Below are 15,827 nucleotides of genomic sequence, written 5' to 3'. Positions count from 1 at the left end.
AGGGTCTAACACTAGGGTTAGGGGTTAGGGTCTAACACTAGAGTTAGGGGTTAAGGTCTAACACTAGAGTTAGGGGTTAGGGTCTAACAGTAGGGTTAAGGGTTAGGGTCTAACATTAGACCCTTGACTCTTCACTCTTGGATCTACCACCCAGAAGAGGACATATTCTTCTAATGAGTCTTCAATGATCTCAAGTTTTCTTACTTGTGCCTTTTTATGGACACTTCAGAATATGTGAACCAGGTGGTGTGAGCATTCTTTTATTTGGGCTTTCAAAAGTTTTTTAACTGAATGTATAAACTTGATCACTAAGCGTGCTCAAGTTCATGCAGAGTGCTATAGGTTGCTATGGACACTAAGAGGTAGAAGCTGATGACTCATTTATGGAGGACGAAATGTCATGTGAACTGGTTTACTGATTGCCCTCTCCATCCTGACCCAGCTGTTTACTGTGGTTTGTATCTGTTTGTATCAACACCTAAAAAAACGCCCTCCTACAACATGGGAATATTTAAATGCTGTTAATTGCAACTTAATCACATGCTTATTTTCACATGTGACGTACTTTTCCATTAAAGGGAATAACTCTCACATGCAACTTACTGTTCCATCACATGTAATAACTGGGCAGATCATTGTTAAATACACACGTTATGTTTATACTTTTCTTTTGTGGTTTCTTTTGTAGACTTTTGTGGAGATGTGTTCTTTGTACAAAATCCTTCATTACCCAGTGAACTCTTCTCTAAAGGCTGTCTCCTCTTCTCCTCCGCTGATGAATCCTGTCCGTGTCGCCTGAAGAACCTGGTGCTAGGACCTGGAGGAGGTGCTTCTTCCCTACAACAGCCCTAAAACCTGAACCACAATTCGAGTCTGAACGTTTGAGCGGCCTGTGACACGATTAGCGATCGCTGAGCACTGCTTTACTAAAATCTCAATCAGTTTTGTCGAGCTGTGAGTGAGACAGAGGATCTCTGTGTCAGAGAATGTTGAAGGAGACTGTGTAATTTCAACATAAAATAAATGAAAATACATCATTTGGACGTCAGTTACACCTGTCCGAAATAAAACCACATTGGCATGCTCGTTAAAACACAATTAACCGTGAAAAATGATTAACACATGCTAATGTAACGTTACGTAAAAAGCAAACTAAAAACGCCCTCTGCATTAAACAACGCAACATTTAGGGCACGTGTTAATGGACGGTTATTTTTCTTTTTTGCTAGTCTGGGGGTCTTCGCTCCCAATTTATATATTTGTAGTGACGCCACTGGGGAAGAGAGAATTTTCTTTTCTGTTCAGTTCAAATGCAGCCGTAGGTTTTTACCGGCATTGTAAGACATTAAAGACATGCCTTATGTTGAATATGTTGAATAAAGGCAGCGCCTCATTCTTAGTAAAAGGTGAGCAATTACAGGCCACGAAATGCCCAGAAGATAAGATATGACAATATTTTATTGATCCCGAAGGAAATTGCAGTGTCACAGTACTGTACAAATTACACGAGAAGAAATAATATTTATAGATAGATAGATAGATAGATAGATAGATAGATAGATAGATAGATAGATAGATAGATAGATAGATAGATAGATAGATAGATAGATAGATAGATAGATAATTTATTACATAGGTTTCTCCTCCTAAAGCACTTGCCAAACGAGTGGCGTGATCTTGTGTCACGCATCGTGATGACGCATGCTAAAACCCGTCGTCTCTCGTGCTACAGCCCATACGGCGATGGTCACAAGACAGTCCTTCAAAAGACGCAAAAGAAGAACGCGAATCCGAGCGGCATTGCGTTTTCTTCCGCGACTTTTCACTTCTCAGGGCAGTCTGATCATCGCGCGGCGCACGCTCCGTTCGAGCGGCGAGCCAGCCCAGCACGAGGAGCCATTGTCGGTGACGTAATAAGCCGGGTGTTCGACTCGCGGGGCAGATCGCGGCGGGGGGAATGACCGCCAGTGACCTCGGTCACGGCGTGCTGGCGACCGATTCGCTCACCTTCGATGCATAAACAAGCCGTGATTTCAAACCACGTTCGGAACGTGCGTTTCTCTAACTAGTCCGGTCACAGGAAAGCGTCCTCGCTAGCCAGCCAGCGCGAGGCTTGACTGTGGTCTCGCCCGAGCGACTTGCATTCCGCTCGTGCTTTCGCTCGTGCATTGAAATTATGGATAAGGCCAAATCGATCACTGACCAGAAGGGATCTGTTCCTTGTTACCCCGATGGCTTGCGCAAGACATTCTGGTCACAGCTGAGCAATGGAGATTCACGCGGCAGCGGTCATGACAGCTACCGCCATATGCACTGTGACCCCCAGACGAACGGACCCCCTGCGAAACGATGTCGGCTGCGGAGACGTGTGGACTCCGGGAAGAAAAACAGACCGCGTAAGTGCACACCGACAGGCACAGGGTCACTGGACGCGTAGCGCTCATCAAGAGCTGCAGCATGTCTGTGTGCATTATAACATGTATGTCATAACATGTCTGTTTATTATAACAGCCATCATAACACGTATGTCATAACATGTCTGTTTATTATAACATCTGTTTATCATAACAGGTCTGTTTATTATAGCATGTCTATGTGCATTATAACATGGCTGTCATAACTTGTCTGTTTATCATAACATGTCTGTTTACTATAACATGTCTGTTTGTCATAACGTCTGTTTATGATAACATGTCCTTTTATCATAACGTATATGTTTATTATAACATGTCAGTTTATCATAACATGCCCTTTTATCATAACATATATGTTTATCATAACATGTCTGTTTATCATAACATATGTTTATTATAACGTCTGTTTATCATAACATGTATATTTATCATAACATATGTTTATTATAACATGTCTGTTTATCATAACATGTCTATGTTTACTGCTGTGCACGGATAGGCGATTCCTCCAAAGACTGCTGTAATGTAAAGCATGATAAAGCATGAATAAGATTTACCTGTATTGCCTGTATGCGAATCCTACATGAGCCCAAAGCCTAGTCGCTACCAATAGGCACTGTGCTCTTTTTTCCTGTTACATGGTCGGTCATAAAGGTTACCGAGTATACTCAGATTACGGTTTATCAGATAACTATGGCTGCAGTGTGACAATTCATGAAGTCTTTAGATATTTCTTCTTCAAGGGAAGCATGTAATTCTTTTTTTTAAATGACGGAAAATGTCGCCCAGGAGTTGCCTGTCACTTTCGGCGAAAGTTGTTTGGCCTGTAAACTCGGTGGTGAGGAAAGCGTCTTTTGTTATTATGAAAGCGTTGAAATTGCTGCCTGCGTTCTCTGATTGGCCAGCGCGGAGTCAGGAGGTGGTATTGAAATCGCTCCTGATGGAAAGGCCCTGCTTAGCCTACCAATCACAGCTCGATTTGGTTTGAGCAAGGCTGTTAAAGGGACCGATTGTACCGCCTCCCGAATATGCAGAAAATTGCCTTTTGCCGACGTTGCAAAGTTGCAATGTGATACCATTTCTACACTGTATTTGGTCGTATTTAGTGAGTTCATATTAAGACTTTGAACTTCTTGGAATACTGGATCTGCTTGCACCTGAGCGGTAACGTGGTCTGGCCTAATGAAACTAAAAAGCGTTAAGAAACCAGGTAAGACAGAAGTTACCTCCATCTGTACTTCCTCTTGAAAGGCTCAGTTATATGGTAAAGTAAGATATGTGGTTATGACAGTACTACAGGCAGGTTTGTCCACCCGACTCACCCCCTCCACACACACACACACACACACACACACACACACACACACACACACAGTTCCACTATACGCAGATTGTGTCATATGTTGCAGGTGCCAATGACAAATGCAGTATAACCAAATATTGTCAAGTATAACTTCTGCAGCAGTAACCTAATGTGACCTACTTTCTTTGCAATTTCTGGGTAAAGCCAGCTCACCCACATTCCACTACCTCATAACTTTACTGGCTGTGTGTATGTGCCTGCATTGAGATTCACTATTGTTTTCTTATTGTTGTGCAATTCCAAGAATTGGATCTTTGGTCGCTAAGTGAGGAAGAGTGGAATTGACAATTCCCCCCCCCCCCCCCCCATTTTCATATTAAAGCAAAAAAGCTTTCTTCATAATCAAATGTTGACTCTGATGGTGTCCCCTTTGAGCTAATAACTTCAGTTGATCGTCTCGATAGCTTCTTTTTATCAGTCTTTGCCAGATATACATAGTTATAGATTAACTGGGTGAAAGATGCAGTTACAGGTGCATAGACCGACAAATTACTAGCAAAACTAGAATTGGGTTGGAAAATCTTCAGTTAGTGTCAATGTAAAAGTTTGAGTATTACAGGTCTTTATTCTGAGAGGGTTAAAGCAGTATATATATGGGCTCCTGATGCTGGCCTTGGACATTTAGTCATATCTTAACTTAATTTGGACATAATGGCTTTTACTTGTCACAGGGCATTTGGATCCTGCATATTAATGTTGAAAGTCCTTTTGCTCTGCATTTGTTTCTTGGGGAGTTATATTTTATATATAATTTAAATGTAATGACAATGGTAAAGTGTACATGTTCTTTAGGTTACAAGAGTATACCTACTGGACACTTACGTGTATGGCTGGTTAATAACATCACTGGGCGATATATATATATATTTTTTTTTGTTTTTTGTTTATATTCTTTGTTCCCAGGGGGGGGCTTACTCAGTTTTGACAGTACTAAGTAAAGCTGTTTTGGAAAGCAATTTAGTTACCTGTACATTGATATCTTAGACAATAAACAGACAAACATCAACAGTAAAATATAGCATAAAATAGCGTCTACCTTAAAAATAGAGTCATGACAGGGATTGATATTAAAATCAGTTTAAATCCATTTAAATATGTGATCTGTCAGTATCTTTCTGTATCCTCTCTCTCTCTCTCTCTCTCTCCCGCTCTCTCTCTCTCACTCCCTCTCTCTCTCTCTCTCCCGCTCTCTCTCTCTCTCTCTCCTGCTCTCTCTCTCTCACTCCCTCTCTCTCTCTCTCCCGCTCTCTCTCTCACTCCCTCTCTCTCTCTCTCTCTCTCTCTCTCTCTCTCTCTCTCTCTCTCTCTCTCTCTCTCTCACTCTCTGTCTTTCATTCTTTTGTTACCCAGTTCCTCTCTACCCTCTTGGACTTTGTTCCTTGCATGGAGAAACACACTTGCTAGTCCCCCCTCTCTCCTTCTCTCTCTTTCTCACTCCCTCTATCTCTCTCCCTCTCTCTCTCCCGCTCTCTCTCTCTTTCTCTCTCTCTCACTCCCTCTCTCTCTCCCACTCTTTCCCTCTCTCCCTGTCTCTCTCTCTCACTCCCGCTATCTCTCACTCTCCCTCTCTCTCACTCCCTCTCTCCTTCTCTCTCTCTCTCTCTCTCTCTCTCCCTCCCATTTTCTCCCCCTGCACCCTCTCTCTCTCTCTCTCTCTCTCTCTCTCTCTCTCTCTCTCTGGTGAAGAGTGGGGGAAGGTAGCAGACCTTTCACCCATATGCATGGTACACTGTTTCCTGGTCAGCATGTCAGACCACTTTAGTTCCCTTGGTCAGGTCAGTGTTGTCAGGCCACTTCAGGCTTTACATTAAAGGCACTTCATCAGCACTTTATGAGCCTCAGACAATTTCTTATTTATTTATTTCCACAAAGAGTTCTTAGCTTTGTACAGTGACTGAAATTCACCCTTCATACAAGTGAAGCTTCCTTTGGCACAGTGAACATCTTGCTATTTTGGATTATGACCAATTAGATCATGGTCTTTAATTTTAGGTATGTTTATACTAATGCACTTTAAATATGATTCAATTGTTTTCTCTGCTGTTTTGTTTGTTTTTATCATTTTGATGGCTAGCATCACTGCAACATATTGGTCTGTTTATTTTACAACAAATTGGATATAATGCAGGATCCAGTGAGCTCAACGTTTGGTGCACAGCATATTAATTAACCCTTAGTAGCTCTGCTTCTGTTGGCTATTTTCTCTGTAATCTGGCTGGCTGCTTTTCAAGCCTGTGTTGTGGTGTCCAAAATAAAGCCCAGTTACTTGGACAGTGAATGATCTCTATCATTACAGAAGAGCTGACTCCTGTATAAGGGAGAGAGGAAGCTAGCTGTTTGAGTGAGACACCGAAACGGACAGTTTGAGGTTGGGCTGAAGCATGACAGCTGTCTAGCTGACAGTCACGGGGGCGCTCATACTGTAAACATTTTACTTTGCTTTGGCTCTTCATTCAACAAAGGAATATGTTTAGTTTAAATGATTGACTAGGCTACTTACTGGTTTGGGGCATTTTGCCACTTTGATGCAACTTGTCTTGCTAATATTGCGCAAATCATGGTTACTGTTTGTTTGGGAAACCAATGTTGCCGTTGATTGAAACATTATTGTGTCAAGTTACTCCAGGTCAGGACCACTAGGATTCGCAGGAAGGTAGACTTTGATTTCGCTGTCAGGTTTCGGCAAAACGATATTCCCCAGTTTATGTAATGTGTAATACTTTTAGTCACTGCGTGCTTAAGGCGGCACTGCCTGACCTCGGGATTTCCAGTTAAAATCTGAAACGTAACTTTCTATCTTACAGCTGCTTGTTCTGGTTTAGTGCTGCTTAAACCTTTTCTGGCCAGGTGAAGAACCAGGGAGACCGTTGTTAAATACTAACCATTTGCTAAAGTTTGGATAACTGGGGTGACACGGAATTATTTTTATTTAACGACTCACTTTTCGTATGTCTAATACATCTGTCGATATTCTTTTAATTGATACCTGCCCTCGTGTGCGCGTGTGTGTAACCTGTCGGCGTCTCTCCCCTGCTGGGAGTCCAGCCATTTTCAGCTCTGGTGTTTCTATGGTAACTGGTTAACTACCAGTTAGCTGGAGCAGCGATGTGTCCTCGGATTACCCCCGCCTCTAACAGTAATCGGTTATTTCGATGAATGTTATTGATTTATATATATATATATATATATATATATATATATATATATATATATATATATATATATATATATATATATATATGACCAAAGAACCTATAGTCATATTGTTAATTCCAGTAACCGATAGATCAAATCAGATTGATCCAGAGCCCTTCCACAAGTTGTTTTGAATTTGGTAGGGAGTGAAAGTGCTATCAGTTGTTGTTGGTTTAGTGAAAATAGAATTGTATCAGTATGGCTGACTTGTCAATCCTAAAGAGTTTCGCACTGCTACCCCAATTGTGTTATTATTTAAACAAAAACAATAGATATTTGTTTGTTTTCATTTTTACCCCAATAACCATTGTAGCACCCCACAAAGGCTGAATTGCACCAAAATTCTGTTAGTTATGTAGTTCTTTTATGTTATTACCACATGCCAAATGAGGTCGCAGTCAGATTAGAACTACCACAGTTCAATGTGGAGGAGCTCCGCTCACACTGAAAAGCGCTGTTTTTAAATAATGTCAAATTGTGCACAGAACTGTGGGGTTTAGAAAACACTTCAAGAGGCAAAGCTGTCTCTGTCATAGAGTGGCATTATCTGATCACAAATCTTGTGGATATGTTTGAAATAACATGACAGACCAGTATAAATGTTTTTGAAAATATGAGTGGCGCCCCCCAGTGGCCAGGTCCTATGAAAATTGAAGATATCTTAGTGAGTGTGAACATACCTGTCGAGTTTCATGTGGGCAGGCCCGTTGAGAATTTGACAAATGTTTGCTGAAAGCTGATTGGCCGATGGCATGCAGATATGATCCAAAATCACCACACTTACAGAGCCTGTGCCAGATATGCATATATGAACTGAACCGAGATTCACATTAACCATTTGTCAGTGAGTGGTGCGGTTTCTTGGATGTTATAGTGCCACCTAGTGTGGCAGGTGCACTAAAGTTTGGCCTCTGCCCAGACCTGTTTGGGGAGACCCACTATGTAATTTGGTGTCATTCCAAGAAAGCGTTTGTGAGTTGTAGCTGTAGATGTACACTCCTTTTTCTTTTGATGGTTATTGAAGTTCAGGCTTTTTTGAATACCTGGAGGCCTGATATGTGTAGGAATCGTGAAAACCTTGAACTAGTTTGCATTCAAAAATATATGCAATTTTGTATAATATGCAAATTATTTTAAAATCTGAGTGGGCGGATCTTAAGGCTTTTTTTCTAGACTGATAGATTATTAAATTATTAATCAGTGGAAAAAAGAATCATTGGTAATCCTGGACTGGGATGCGTTTCAGCATGATATAGTACCACCTACAGTTCAGCCAGGCTGGCGTCAGGCACCTGAGTAGCGACTGAGGCTACTACCTATTGACCACGTTTGATCACATGTCTTTAGGACTATTGGTCTGGTTTGGGTGAGGAATAGGAAGAAGAAAACCTCTAACAAATACAAGAGGACTCCAGCACCCATGGTGCTTGTACCCCTAATAATAATAATAATAATAATAATAATAATAATAATAGTAATAGTAATAATAATATTATTATTACTATTATTATTATTATTATGTTGCTACTGAGTCTCTCTCTCTCTCTCTCTCTCTCTCTCTCTCTCTATCTATTTCTCATTTGTCTGTACACACACACACACACACACACATACACACACACACACACATACACACATAGGTGGGTAGTTATGCGCTACATTTACTCCGTTACATTTACTTAAGTAACCTTTTGAACAAATTGTATATTTGGGTTGTTTTAAAAGAGGGAACGTTACATTTTAAAGTCATTTTTATGTTTCACCAACAACTGTCCAGGGTGAGAGGGTTAGTGAAATCCCTAAAGATGACCAGAGTGCGTGTAAGACAACAGGACAGACACATTTTCCGGTGTGGGACTAAGATGACATTTCTGAAAAGTAGCTCGCCATCTGTCATTTCCTCTAAGGCTCACATATCTGTGTGTGAACTCTGTGTGCTCTCTGCATATTCTGACTAATGACTCGCTAGGTAGCTGTAAAGTATAAGCACACAAATAAAGGCAGCAGCTGAACTGAATTATAACAATTCATGACCTATATTGAAGCAAATGTTGAAGATTAGAAAGATTCTATTATAAAATTAAGCTTTGTTTTATATTTTATATCTTATTATAATTTATATTATTATAATTTATATTCTTATAATTATTATATATTTCAATATATTATTATAATTTTATATATTATTTCAACGTAAGATAAGATATCTGTCTAGCCAGTCGGTCTGGTCGACTAATTATAATGTAAATATAACGACATATGAAATGTTTAGTAATTGACCTTGGACAAGAACACGGGATATTCCCAGAAACTGTACTAATCATGAACTGATCACTAAATCCAATCTGATGCTTGTGATTTATGTTATATGCACAATATTTAGCCGATATGTAAAACCTCGCGAAGCTTAAAAATAACATATGAACTAAGTAGGACGAGGAACCAGAAACAGTTTTTTGCAAGCTGAATCCAAATATGTTTTCCCAATTTCGATAACAACCATAGTCTTTTTCCATTATATTTACATCTGCAAGTATGGCATTTAGCAGATGTGAGCTAGCAAAGTGGTTACCGCCGTCAATCCGAAAAGGCTCGGTCGCGCTATCTGAGGGCTTACGTGTGCGTTTACATGGCATATTACGGTAGCCAGTTTGAAACCTTGTAGGGGGGGAAGTTTCTTGTATTTTAGTATATTTTTAGTACAGCTTAGACATATCTGACTGCGGTCTAATGCACCAAAAGAAAATATGTGTTATGTATAAAAGACTTAAATATGTTCGGAATTAAAACCTTCCCAGTTAAAATCTATTTCTTTTCAGTTATATCCACTATACTGGTAAACATCACTTTCTTAGCTACTCATGATCAGATTTCCATATGTTTTTACTGTGGGAAGGTAGAGAAAATATAATATAGTATAATTATATATTCTATAAATTATAGTATAGTATAGCAATATTGTGGAAATGGCTAATCAGTTCACTGTATACTTTAAAATTCCATAAAGAAAAACACAAATCAAATTGTTATCAGTTCACTCTTATATTCTTGGAGAATACTTTACAACATATTCACAAAATAAAATTAAGTGAAAATGTTCAGTTCACTCTCTCTCTCTCTCTCTCTCTCTCTCTCTCTCTCTCTCTCTCTCTCTCTCTCTCTCTCTCTCTCTCTCTCTCTATATATATATATATATATATATATATATGAATCTCTATAAAATAAATTATAAAAATCTCAATTCTTGAAACTACTGTGTTTTAAGTGATTTTACTGTGGGAATTTGGAGTAAAAGAATGGCAAAATTATATTAAATGCCTTTTGGTTCACTATATATTGGTACTTGAAGCTGTATAAAATACACAAATCAAATGTTAATCACTCCACTATGTTCTTGAAATACACTTCCTCATGTACCCATGCTATAACTTTCAATCATTTTTACTGTAGTAATGGGGTGGCAAATTCCTGTTAAATGGTTCGGTTCACTGTATATCATTCTTGAGTTTCTGTAAAATAAATCTAATTGTTATCACTTCACTAAATTCTTGAAAAAAACTTTCTCATGATATGATTTCTCATTCCCATTATATGACTTTCAAGCATTGTTACTGTAGGAATTCTGAGTAATCATATGGCAAACTCTTGTTAAATGTCTATTCGGTTTTGTATATACAACATTTGAATCTCTATAAAAGAAATCAGATTATCAAATCATTACAAATTATTCTTGAACAACACTTTCCCATGTATCCATGATATTATTTTCAAGTATTTTGAAGTATGGGGATGGCAAACTCCTATGTCTGTTCAATTTTATATATGAAACTTTAGAAAATCTATAAAATAAATTCAATTGTTATCAGATGACACCACTATAGTCTTGAAATGCACTTTCTCTTGTACCTATGGTATGATTTCAAGTGTTTTTACTGTAGGAATTTAGAGTAATGTGATGGCTTTCACTAACACTCGGTGTATAGGTTTCAGTCATTTTTACTATTGAAATCTGGTGTAATGTGATCGAAAAATCCCACAAAGTGTCCGTTTCATTCAGCTACTAGAACAAACAATAGATGAATGAGGTTGGACAACATGGATCTAATGGACTGCTAGTAAAACAGCATGCAGAATGAAACAGGCTATATAAAGGACACTGCTGATTGGGAGAAGACCTTCCACACTCACAGACAAGCAGCTAGTTAACCAGCATTCAAATATTGTGAAACATCGCCTCCTATCACAACTGGAGATGGATTCAATAAAGGATAAATATCACAGCGTAGACAAAACACCTGCTACATCTGAGAAAGAATGTAAAGTGGACATGCAGAATTTGATCAGGTCTGTGCTTTCTACTGTCAGCCATTACTGTAGACTCACCCAACTTGGTGGCAAGGTACCATCAGAAACCATGATTGCCGAGATATGTATGCAGCAATAAGCACAACAACCTGTATAACTGAAACCAACAAACTGGTATATGCCACTGTAGCATTCATGATAGAGACCCTAGGCTGTAAAATACAAGACACAATCCACTCCCACTATCCCCTTGGAAATAGATGTGTGTACACAAAAGAAGCAGCAGCCAAAAGAGGAAATTCCACCTTCACCAGTGAACCAACCAAAGTGCATCGTAACCCTGACTGGGATCCATCCAGAGCTGAAACATAACAGTGCAGGAAGAGTATATGGGAGAATGAAGCATCACCTAACACCGGGGCTCAGTGGATAAAACATCTCAAAACAGAACACTACAATGTCCAAGAAAAGGAACCAGTCAGTATTTCAACAGCTGATATCCAAGAGTGGGTCAGAAACATGAAGAACATGGCAATTCCCGGCCCTGAACCACATCTACAGGCTCAAGAAAATGATAGCTTCGCATGGCTGAAAAGCAGTACAACAAATGACTCACTAGAAGCTAAATGGCCCAGATCACCATAAAGTGTGATGTTTATTGAGGAGCTGCAGTGACATCACTGCTGTTCTGCATAGGCCTGAATCCTTTCAACCAATCAACAATAAGTGTGGGTACACTACTGTCAGGGGTATAACTACTGCCAGCGACCTCCTGTACATGGATGACATCAAGTGGTATGCCAAGACGGAAAGAGACATGGACTTGGTGATGCACGTAACCAGGATCTACAGCAAGAACATCCGAATGTCATTTGGTCTGGAAAAGTACGGTTGGCTGATAGTACAAATAGAAAAAGTGATCAAGACAGGCGACCTAAACTTCCACAAGGCCACGTAACACACATGGAGGACTAACACCTACAAATGCCTGCAGATTCACCAATCACATGGGAATCATGAGGCAGAAACAAGAAGGGCAGCAGCATCCCAGCACCTCCACAGGGTGAAGCAGGTCCGTGAGTCAGCGGAAAGGGAACAGTAAGGCCGTAAACCCGTATGCCAGTAAGACAGTCCTTCTAATGGATAGACAAGGCAGGACTGAAGGACAGCACATTCACTAATCATGGCAGCACAAGATCAAGCACTAAGTCAAATGAAGCAGGGATGTATCACACCAGAGAACACCCAAGATGGAGACAGACAACACACACACACGCGCACACACGCACACACACACACACACACACGCACGCACAGGCACGCACACACACGCACGCACACACGCACACACACACGCGCACACACACACACGCGCACACGCGCACACATGCGCACACGCGCACACACACGCGCACACGCACACACACGCGCACACGCACACACACGCGCACACACACGCGCACACGCACACGCACGCACACACGCACACGCACACACACACGCGCACGCACACACACACACACACACTTACTCTGCTTAACCTGCCTCTGTCTATACGTAGGAGTGATGTTGCTGGCTCTGCAGGTCCACTTTTCTGGTATCAGTTTACAACACAGCAGGATTCTTTCTGCAGAAGTGATTTCATGCTCTCAAGTTTGCACCACTGTGTTTTTGCAATTTCAGTTTCATAAGATGTTTTTGAACACCACAGGCTGTTTGTGGATCTTGTGTAACTCCTGAGTGTTGGAAGATTGCTCTTTGTCTCTCTCTCTCTCTCTCTCTCTCTATCTCTCTGTGTCTCTCTCTGTGTCTCTCTCTCTATCTCTCTCTCTCTCTCTCTGTGTGTGTCTCTCTCCTCTTTTTGTCACTCAGTTCAGTTCAGTGCATTGGTGCTTTTTTGGCTTGACAATTATTCACGTTTGTCTTGCCAAAGAAATTATTAAATTAATATGCTAAATAAAAAATGAACATGTTAAACAAAAGGTAGATTAGACATCAATAATTCAACTGCTACCAGTAATACTAATACCAACAATAATATAATTACAACAGCAATACTCCTATTACCATTATAACTTCACTGTTAAGTCTATAACAGATGATGATGATGATGATGATGATGATAATATAAAGCTCTGTATCTATGGTACCTGACATGGACACTCACTGTCGGTGAGACTACGGCAGGAGTGAACGTACACTGCTGCCAATTATAATATAACTACAACAATACTCCTATTACCAATAATAATAATAATAATAATAATAACAACGTACAGTGCTGCCAGTGTGCTGAACCCTTTAAGTTGACCAAGAACATACGGCAGCTTCTCCTCATCAGGAAGACTTTTAAACTCGTGGAATATGTGGCTAATTTTGCTAAAGAATTTAGTTCTAATCTGTCCAAATGCTGTACATTCAGTTAGAAAGTGCAGCTCTGTCTTGCACTGCTGGCACAGTCTCTGCTCTTTAGGTCTCTATGGCCAGGCGGTGATAACTGACTCTCTCTCTCTCTCTCTCTCTCTCTCTCTCTCTCTCTCTCTCTCTCTTTTTGTGTCTCTCAGCCTTTCCCTGGTTCGGCATGGACATCGGCGGCACGCTGGTGAAGCTGGTGTACTTCGAGCCGAAGGACATCACGGCGGAGGAGGAGCAGGAGGAGGTGGAGAGCCTGAAGAGCATCCGCCGCTACCTGACGTCCAACGTGGCGTACGGCAAGACGGGCGTGCGCGACGTGCACCTGGAGCTGCGGGAATTGAGCATGTGCGGCCGCACGGGCACCCTGCACTTCATTCGGTTCCCCACAGCTGCGATGCACCGCTTCATCCAGATGGGTCGCGACAAGAACTTCTCCAGCCTGCACACCACACTCTGTGCCACTGGTGGGGGGGCGTACAAGTTTGAGAGCGATTTCAGAACGGTGAGGCAAAAAGGAGGGTGTGGGGGCAGAGAGCTTCTGGGTGGTGCAGAGGGCATTGGGCTCTATGGCTACATTCACTGTTCCCACCCCCCACCCCTTTGTGTGTAGACGGCTGATCTGGAGCTGGTGAAGCTGGATGAACTAGACTGTCTGATCCACGGGCTGCTCTATGTCGACTCTGTGGGCTTTAATGGCCACCCGGAATGCTACTACTTTGAGAACCCATCTGACACGCAGGCCTGCGTGAAACAGCCCTGCAGCCTGGCCCATCCTTTCCCCATGCTGCTGGTCAATATCGGATCAGGGGTCAGCGTCTTGGCCGTCTACTCCAAGGACAACTACAAACGGGTCACAGGAACCAGGTGAGCGTTACTTGCTGCAAACACTGCAGGCAGCAAGTGTTACGGATCGTGATCGAGGTTCGAAGGTCACAGGCTGTGAGCAAGGCTTAAGGGTCGGGGGTCGTGAGCAAGGGTCAAGGGTCATGAGTGAGGGTCGATGGTCATGGGTTATGTGCTAGTTTTGGGCCTAGGGCTGGTTTAATAGCTGAATTGGTTGAGAGCTGTCAGACCTGAGTGTAGCCCTGGATACAATGACTCAGGTTTAATGTAAAGATGTCTCCATCGTGGAAATAATGTAATTCATCCGATTTGTCAGAAACGTCTGAAATGAGTCGGCACATGTTTCAAACACGAGTTAAACACAAGGTGTCCATGTGAAGAGCAGCAGGAGACCTGCACCACAGCATGAGCTCATAGAACATATTAGGTTTAGGAATAGGCTTAGGGATAAGAATCTTCAGTTAGGATTAGGGTTAGGGTCAGGGTTAATATCCTTGGTGTGCTTTACTGAAAATTACTGACTTTGTTTGTGAAATAATAGGGTGTGATTGTTACATCAGGCCAGTCAATTTTTTTTTTGTGTGAATTTCCCATATTGGGTGCAGGAAATAGAAACAAGTACTTTCAGTCTCACACTCTGTGAATTCACTCAGTAAATCAGTATTGTGTGTCACAGGACTCCTGCGTTTCTGTGGATACTCCATCATCCCAGTCATTGCAGTATTTCAATAAATGTGTTAGCTGTTTTGGTCTATGCATAAATAGTTCAGTGATTTTACAGAAAGCATACATCTCAGGATGCTATGACTGTCCTTTAAATTCCCAGTTCCTAACATCAGGAATAGGGCCATTTTGTTTTTACCATTATGTCCATTATGTATTGCGATAATCTCTGTATCTGTGCATCAAGCCTGTTCTTTCTTAACGGTGCAAAACAGCTCCTTGGTCAGGTGTGCTAGGGTTAGCTAACCCTAATCCTAACCCTTGGTCTGGTGTGCTATCTAACTCTAACCCTTGGTCAGGTGTGCTAGGGTTAGCACAGAGTTTTCCATCTTTTAAGAAATAAAGGTTTGGACTAATTTGTCTAACGATTGCCTAACCCTAACCATAATCTAACCTTAACCCTAAATCTAACCCTAACCCTAACTCTAACCCTAACCCATCACTAATCTAACCCTAACCCTAATCTAACCCTAACCCTAACCTTAAATCTAACCCTAACCTAACCTAACACAAATCTAACCCTAACCCTAACCACTAATCTTACCTAACACTAACCTAACCCTAACCCT

At 41.2% G+C, this 15,827-nt stretch overlaps 1 protein-coding gene across 3 annotated transcripts in view; it reads left to right on the top strand.

Annotated features, from left to right (window-relative positions):
• Positions 1 to 1,486: 1,486 nt before the first annotated feature.
• The window catches only part of pank1a (pantothenate kinase 1a), a 20,045-nt gene continuing 5,704 nt past the window's right edge, over positions 1,487 to 15,827 (top strand). Inside the window, exons 1-3 of one of the 3 annotated variants that reach the window (XM_027030537.3) lie at positions 1,487 to 2,396; positions 13,842 to 14,194; positions 14,303 to 14,556. In XM_027030537.3, the coding sequence (XP_026886338.2) occupies positions 2,177 to 2,396; positions 13,842 to 14,194; positions 14,303 to 14,556 (827 nt within the window). In that variant the 5' untranslated portion in view covers positions 1,487 to 2,176. Of the gene's footprint in view, positions 2,397 to 3,443; positions 3,625 to 6,383; positions 6,431 to 13,841; positions 14,195 to 14,302; positions 14,557 to 15,827 lie in introns of those variants that run through there. The other 2 variants (XM_035532933.2, XM_081721854.1) reach the window with 2 other exon arrangements.

Source organism: Electrophorus electricus, chromosome 10 (assembly GCF_041902795.1).
Source record: "Electrophorus electricus isolate QZ-2024a chromosome 10, ASM4190279v1, whole genome shotgun sequence".
NCBI classification, from domain to species: domain Eukaryota; kingdom Metazoa; phylum Chordata; class Actinopteri; order Gymnotiformes; family Gymnotidae; genus Electrophorus; species Electrophorus electricus.
This window is presented reverse-complemented; position numbering and strand designations above follow the sequence as displayed.